General features: G+C 48.2%; 1 protein-coding gene across 1 annotated transcript; it reads right to left on the reverse strand.

Moving 5' to 3' along the window:
* Positions 1 to 772: 772 nt before the first annotated feature.
* On the reverse strand, positions 773 to 3,554 carry Pomc (proopiomelanocortin). The gene is made up of 2 exons (XM_051181733.1): positions 3,344 to 3,554; positions 773 to 1,465 (listed from the first exon to the last, which is right to left on the reverse strand). Exons 1-2 carry the CDS (start codon positions 3,473 to 3,475, stop codon positions 887 to 889), a joined length of 711 nt encoding a protein of 236 aa, XP_051037690.1. The 5' UTR covers positions 3,476 to 3,554; the 3' UTR covers positions 773 to 886.
* Positions 3,555 to 7,927: the final 4,373 nt, after the last annotated feature.

Raw genomic sequence — 7,927 nt, forward strand, 5'->3', positions numbered from 1 at the left:
AAAGAGGCACGATTCTGAGAAGGGCAAAGGAGGCGCTAGGGATGGGGTCCAGGCAGTGAAGAACCGAAGGCTAACATTGAGACCAACAGTCGGGAAACAGGAGCTAAAAAGCTTGGTAGGAGAGTGAGCATGGATGGCTGACGTGGGCTCTACATACTTTGCAACAGATGGGAAACTGGGATGTAGGGGACACGGTTTTGGTTGGTGGACCAGAAACTATGAGACCAACAAGCTCTTTTTAAATATATGAATGCATGTGAATAACTTGTACAGGCAGGAGAGCTACTGGAGGCCAGTTGGTTAATGCACTGGGATAGTGGTGGCTTTCAGAGAGAACTAGAGAATGAAGGGCTGAAGTTGGACAGAAACATGGAGAGCTGGGTAGACACGGCAAGGTAGGAAACCAAAGCCCTCAAGACTTGAGCCCGAGGGACAGTGTGCATCTATCTCCATGGTGTGTACAGATCATGAGCCTTGAGTATATATGAATAGCCAAATTGGGGCCAGGCTCAAAGCTAGGCAGCCATCCTAGGACAGAGAACAACTCTGAGCCCTCCAAACTATCTGCCTCCCTCATCCTCCATCCCTGAGTCATTTGCTGGGGCAAGTGGGTGGAGATATATATATATATATATATATATATATATATATATATATATATATATATATATATATAATTTTACACTACCAGCTGGTCACATGGTAGTGTCATTGGATGGCTGTATGTTCTGACTTTATTCACGCGGTCTACATTGAAGGTCAGAGCCACCTGTGAAATCTGAAAGGTTTTATTTCCTAACTACGGGCAGCTCTAGGAGGCTTGAGGTCTGCGGCGAGTGGCTCGCCCATGCAGGGAGGGGGCTTGGGGTGAGAAGTCCCTGCGCCCTCACTGGCCCTTCTTGTGAGCGTTCTTGACGATGGCGTTCTTAAAGAGTGTCACCAGGGGCGTTTGGCTCTTCTCGGAGGTCATGAAGCCGCCATAGCGCTTGTCCTTGGGCGGGCTGCCCCAGCGGAAGCGCTCCATCCGATAGGGCCCGTCTTCCTTCTCGGCCTCGGCGCCGGGCTCCAGGATGTGCTCCAAGCCGTCGGGCTGCTCGCCTGCCACCTCCCTCCTGAACTCCAGAGGAAAGGCCTCTGCCGACTCGTTCTCGGCCACGCTGGGGTACACCTTCACTGGGCGTCGCTTCTTGCCCACTGGCTTGCCCCAGCGGAAGTGCTCCATGGAGTAGGAGCGCTTGCCCTCGCGCAGGCCGAGCTCAGAGCGAGCATCTTCCACCGCCACTGCATCCTCCTCCTCCGCGCGCCTCTGCGCCGCGCCGCTGCTGTTCCTAGGGCCGAAGCGGTCCCAGCGGAAGTGGCCCATGACGTACTTCCGGGGGTTCTCAGTCAGTGTCTGGTCGTCTCCGTTGCCTGGGAACACGGGCGTCTCGGCAGAAAGGTCAGGTTTGCAAGCCCGGATGCAAGCCTGTGGAAGAGCCTGATGCATGAGCCAGACCAGGCCCTGGGCCACGGTCCCCTGCCCTGGGCTCGGAGCCACTTCGGGCCTCGAGACCTTTGTGCCAGCACATGGACATCTGCACTTGGGTTCCTCAGGCCCCACCAACATCTTGCACAAAGCTATTCTTGCCCTTGCATGATTCTGCCTAGACTGCAGCAAGCACCCCATCCACCATTCTTTGCTTGTCTTTCTCAGCTCTTACTATCAGGGTCTTGCTATTATATGCACCAAAAGAGGGTGTTGTCACTTAATGATGGCAAAGTGGGGCTCCATTTAAGTACAGGAGAGGCATGGGACTGGAATTTGGGAGAGAATCTTTCCTGGTGACAGATGTCTGACTTCTGGGGGCCGAATTTTCAACAATGTGTCAAATCTTACCCCAGTAATCTACAGTTTCATGACTACCGCTGCCCAGTGCGCGTACACACACACACACACACACACACACACACACACCTGCTTGTCTCAGAACTTCCCTGCATCCATCAGGTCCTTTACTCTGTGCATTGATCTTGTATCGCCTCAATCAGAATTCTGAGACAAGTTCATTTCTCTGCCACCTCATTCTGACTGGAAGGAAGGTTGGAAGATCGGGGTATTTCTCCCTCTGCACACTGGCCCTAAAGGATTTCACTAGGGAGTTTTTTAGAGGTTTTCTGTTGTTTTGTTTTTTGATCCTTGGAAGATGCTGAGGAGAAAACAGAAGGGCCCCAGCCACTCTCCCCAGTTGAGGGTTTCCACACCAGGGATTCAGGGTTATAATACTGCAGAACACTAATGATGGGTGGTAAAAGCCATGTAATTTAAGTACCTTTTCCCCAGGACAAATAATGAAATTGGGGGTGGGAGGGAGAAAGAGGAAAAAGATCTAGTCAAGGTGCTCCAGCTCATTGGTATCAGGTGGGAACAGACCTATGGACTCTGACCTTGTTTAGCATCCCCCCCCCTTTTCTGGTGATATCTCCTCAGGGAATGCTATGCAATGTGTGTCTCAAATCAAGTCTTAGGTTTTTGTGGATTGACCTCCCAAGGAGTTCCTTGGGCTTGCCTAGTCTAAAACACATTGTATATGAACCTTGTTCTTATGTCTTGGAGATGTCTCCCCAATCACCTAGCCTCAACTGTCTACTGATACAACAAACAGGATGTAGAGTAACAGACATGCAGGCACCTGGAACTTGTGTGCACACATGCATATGTACACCCTGTGGTAACCTGGAAGGAGCTCCAGCCTCTCCCAGAGGGCTTTTACATTTTTTTTCTGGGAAAGACTGGAAAGGAACTTGGCAGGAAGCCTGCCTTCTAGAAGCAGCATGAGATATTTGGCATCAATTACACACACACACACACACACACACACACACACACACACAAAGGGGAAAAAAAGCACTTTGGTTTTCCCTTCTCCCTCTGGAGATGTATGAAAATACCTAACCAGTAATGGCTTTGTAACTGGGAGGGAATAAAGAAACAGGAAGCGAAATTGTAAATTTTCACTATCTAAAGGGGAGCTAATTTGGGTTATAGGGTTGAAGATACAGGATCAATTAAGGGGGCAACCATGGTTATGGCACTATCTAAACTGAGCATATGGTAAAGAGTTGTCGGAGTGGGGAGTGAGGTTAATAGAGTAGAAATCGTAGATCTGATCCCTTTTCTCTGAAGCCACCTCCTCCCTCCCTTTGCCTAATTCCAACCTTACAGGAAAAGTTCTGGTGCTGCTTCTGGATCACTGCAATCAATGCAGATGCATTTCCCTACCCCCACACTGCTCTTCCTTTTGAGCTGTCCTAAGCCCACTGTCATCCTCTACCCAAATGGAGTTGGTGTCCATGGTCCACATACCAGCAAGTTGCTTTCCGTGGTGAGGTCCTGACACTCTCTGCTCTCCAGGCACCAGCCCCACACTTCCATGGAAGTCTGAAGCAACAAGGCCAGCAGCAGGGCCCCTGAAAGACTGTAGCAGGATCTCGGCATCTTCCAGGTGACAGGCTGAGGCTCTGCAGAGGCAAACAAGATTGGTGGGACCCTGCAAGGAGCAGAACAATGTTGGCTAGTCACCAGGAAGGACTTCAGGCCAACACTAACAGCTCTCACTGGCACAGGCCAAGGCTTTCTGAGGACAGCATTGCTCAGATGTTGGAAGATACGCACAAGGCTATCGTGAGAGGGATGAGAGAAGAGCTCAACCAGCTGGGGGCAGTTTCCCCCTGTATTTCCTGTTAAAAGCCAGACCCTTAAATACATTAGAAATTAAAGATGGGGCTGTTTAGGAGACTACATGACCCACTCCTTCATCTGAGATGTGAGAACACTAAAGCCCAACAAAAATTATTTGCATTCATGATGAAGTAAAGATAAGGTCTTCTGCATTCCCAGAGTGCCTTCTAAGTTTACAGCCTCAAGCTACAGTTCAACACTCCATCTCCAGTGACTGGGAGTAAAAAAAAACAAAAAACAAAAAACAAACAAACAAACAAAACAACACTATTAGGACACTCCTGGTCTGGGTCTGGATCCTGTCCCCTAAACTTTGATCATTTCCCATGCATGTGAGATGTAAATACAGGCAAATAAAACCAGTTTATTTAGTCCAGGTCTCAGGCAACTAGTTTGTTGTCCTATACACAGATCGCCTGGTGATTGCCATTTATCTCCAAGACATTTTTTTCCTGTACTTTTTTTTGGGGGGGGGGTGTTTCAAGAAGGGTTTCTCTGTGTAGCTCCTGGCTATTCTGAAGTTAAGTTCTGTAGACCAGGCTGGCCTCAAACTCACTGAGAACCACCTGCCTCTGCCTCCTGAAGTGCTGTGCAATTCTTCAGAAGCTGGTTTTCCAGCAGGCTTAAGGGCTTTATTATTATAATTATTATTATTATTATTATTTTATTAATCATCATTTCTTTTCCAGAACAACCATTAGTGGGCTTTCACCACCATTGAGCTGTGTGGGCCACACCTCAGTCCAAAAGCAACCTTGGTTAGCCTTTCTGTTCAGGCTCAGACAGGCAGCCAATTAGCCCAAAACATTGCGTTCACAGATGCCTCCCAGAAAAATGGTAAATAGCACGAAAACATGGTAGCAAAGAAAAAGACGATTACAGATTACACAATCCTGATAGTTCTCTCAAGTAAGTTTTAATTGTCCTCAAAGCTAGATGACTGTGGGATGAGATTTATCTTTGAAGTAGACATAGTCGAGATTTCAGGCCTGCCCTCTCCTGCTAGCCCACCGGATATGAGCTGAAATTCTCACACCCCACTCCCACCCAGCTCCTCTGGAAGCTCCTAGCTAGATGGCTCCAGAAAGCAACTTGCTATTTTTTTCTTATGTGTATTTCTGTTTTCTCCCCTTTCTCACAGAGAAATAAATGTCTTACTTGTATCATATTTTTGAGAAAATAAAAGTAGTGGGGGAAATGTCTAATGTTGTGCTACTCATAAATAGAGAGTGTAGGATTCCAGTCATTAAACCCTGGAAGATAAAAAATGATTTATTCATTTTGACAGAACTACACCTATTAGGACCCCATAAAACATGGGACTTCTCTGAACTCAGGAGAGCCTTATATTTACTCCTCTCCAAGTGACATCGACATAGCCCTCTATTTATAAGCCTGAGAGGCATGAATATGGAGTTTCACCCATACACAATGCATGTACCCCAACTTCTATAATACTCAAAGGAAACAAGCCATTGAATTAGTCATAACCTGCACATACTTCACAAATTGAGAAACACAAGCATACTACTTATTTCATTTTGCTTGACCCCTCCCAGCCATCCTGTGAAAACATCCCCTGCTTTTTTTACACGTGAAGAATTTGGGGATCTGTCCCTCTGTTTGAAATATCTTTTGCCTGAGCATGGATTCTTTCAAATGACTATAGCGTGGTGCAGCATTTTGAGGGCTTCCGAAACTAGACAGCGTGGTTCAGAACCTCGGACAGTTCCCTCCCCACTGGGTTTAACCCGGGCTGCTGCTTGGAGAGAATGCCTCCTGTACCCACACAGTTACCCCAATGCAACCACATTAGAGCCGCTAAAATGCACAGGGAAACGAGATTTAAGGTCTGCAATAGCAACAACCAAAGAAGTCCACTATTAGGAGCTTATTGTGACTCGATCTTTTCTCCCATTATCTTTCCAATGTATATAATATTTAGTGTATATATACACAAGTCCGAACAATTGGGAAGATCTCCTCAGGGGCTGGTCAGAGTCTAAAACTATCCTAAGCGTCCCAACGCTCCATTCATCCTTGCAGACTCCGGGACCACCCCTTTCCCTCGACGGCAGTGATCCCCAGAATCTCCAAACCACTGTTCTCTGGAGGGTTGTACCCTGTCATCCCATGTACCGGCTCAGCTCCTTCTCAGAAAGTTTGCCAAGAGAGCTCAGCAGGTCCGCGATGAGCCAGAGCCGCCAACCTGCATTCCCTCCTGCGGAGCATCCCAAGGCCCAGCCAGTTGCAGAGCTCAGTGTAGGAAAGCTGTTCCGAGCTGTGGCACTCTTACCTGTCTCCGAAAGGCAGCTCTCCGGGGACCAAGGTGTTTGGTGGCCTCTCGGTCACTGCTCTTTAACCTCCTTCTCCTCCTTCGCCGCCGGCCCGTTTGGTCCCTGTCGCTCTCCTCCCCTCCTTTTATACTGGCGGGGCTGGGTGGGTGAGCGTTGGACGTGACCTTCCTGGCAGCACTTCTCCAGCGCAACAGGCGAATCCGGGGCCATGCGAAGGGGGGCAGCGGGGGCTCGGGAGGGGGGCTTCCCGGTCGGGTTTGAGCTCAGGGCTGATGTGCCTGGAAAGTGAGGAGGATGGCATTAGCATAGACCCGCTGAAGTGCACACCTGGCGGCTGGTGGTCAGGAAGAACTTAATTAAGGATGGTGTTGGATCTCCATTTAGGACAGGGCAGAGGTTTAGTATCCTGGTGTGAGGCCGGCCTAACTCTGAGGTCATGCGGATCCGAGTGAAATTACCTGTGTGCGTCCATCTGCCTTCCTGGTATTTGGAAGTAAATATCATTAATGAGGAGCTATGCTTCAGATTTCTCCAATGTTGGGAAAGTGTGATGACCTTGTGGAATCAAAAGCTACCTGTTCCATTCTGGAAAGGGAGATGATAGGCTGTCAGGAGTCATCCAAGGCAGCCCAAGTCTTGAGGCTGGGAAGGGTGCAAGAGAGTTGGACAGCTTGCCTGGGTCCCCAAGGCCTAGGCCAGGACAGGTGCACTTTTGTGCCCAACTCGAAGGGAAACTCCCAGCTTCAGACTATTAGCCAGAAGGTTCAGTGTTCTAGGGAGGGTAGCTGAAGTAGGTTCTTCTTTGGAGTGAGAGCTGGCTGAATGGTCTGGGGACTGTGGGATAGACTTCACCATGTGTCCAGGCCCATGCATCATGGTTTGGCTGTAAACTCTTACAGGCCTGGTCCAGAAGACAGAAAGACCTGCAGTAGCATCTACCTGAGCCTGCACAAAGAGCAAAGCAAACTTGTGAGGAGAGGTGTGGCTGGTGGGGGGGGAGGGAGGAGGGACACACTAGGACTGGGTCAGACTTCTTCAATGGGGTGGCCGCTTAATCTGCCAAATGAAGGAAGTTTTGGACTCCAGAACTCCCTTGAAAATTCAGCTTTTCTGATGGGCAGCATTGACTTTGCATCCAAAAATCTTTTCCTTTTGTTCCACAAGACAGCACTGAGCTCCCTAACAATAAACAAGGTGTATGACACCTAGCTTTGGCCTCTTCCCAGGTTATATTACTTGCTGTCCATCTTGTATCCTGGACCTCACCTACCAACATTCATCCTCCTGCATCTTTCTGCATCTACTTCAAGTGCTCCCTGCAAGCTAAGCACCCTCTCTCCCTCCGGGGAGCCAACTCACATTAATATTAAGAGCTAGCTCTTCTCCACCTGCCACCTATTAACCCCTCTTGACTATTGTTTCTACCAGGAGCTTGAGGGAGAAAACCCAGGAGAAGGGGGAAAGTTATTGTTGCTAATGAGAAAAGCAAGTACACTACGTCTTAAGCAGACCAGAGATGGAATCCAGAAAATTAAGCTGATCCTTGCACACAGTTGGGGTGGTGTAGGGGCCTCCCTCTGCTATAATAACAGGGTAAATGAGAGGGGGAGGAGGAGAAGAGATATAAGATACAAGTAGGCTGGTAGGATGAACCACAAGAAGATAGGCTTTTCTATATATTAAGTCTTTAATCTTGTGACCCAGATTTACCTAAGATTTATCCCAATAAAACTGGCTAGCAGTTATACTAAGTTTTCTTCAAGACTATTCCTATATCCAGTTATAGCAACAATAAAATAAAATCCAGCGCTAAAGATGCGGTTATAAGAATGATAGTGAAGTCATACAGTAGAATATGCTGTGACTATTTAAAATAACAATGGGGGGGCTGGAAAGATGTATGGCAAGAGCA

The sequence above is a fragment of the Phodopus roborovskii genome, unplaced genomic scaffold (genome assembly GCF_943737965.1).
Source record: "Phodopus roborovskii unplaced genomic scaffold, PHOROB, whole genome shotgun sequence".
NCBI classification, from domain to species: Eukaryota; Metazoa; Chordata; class Mammalia; order Rodentia; family Cricetidae; genus Phodopus; species Phodopus roborovskii.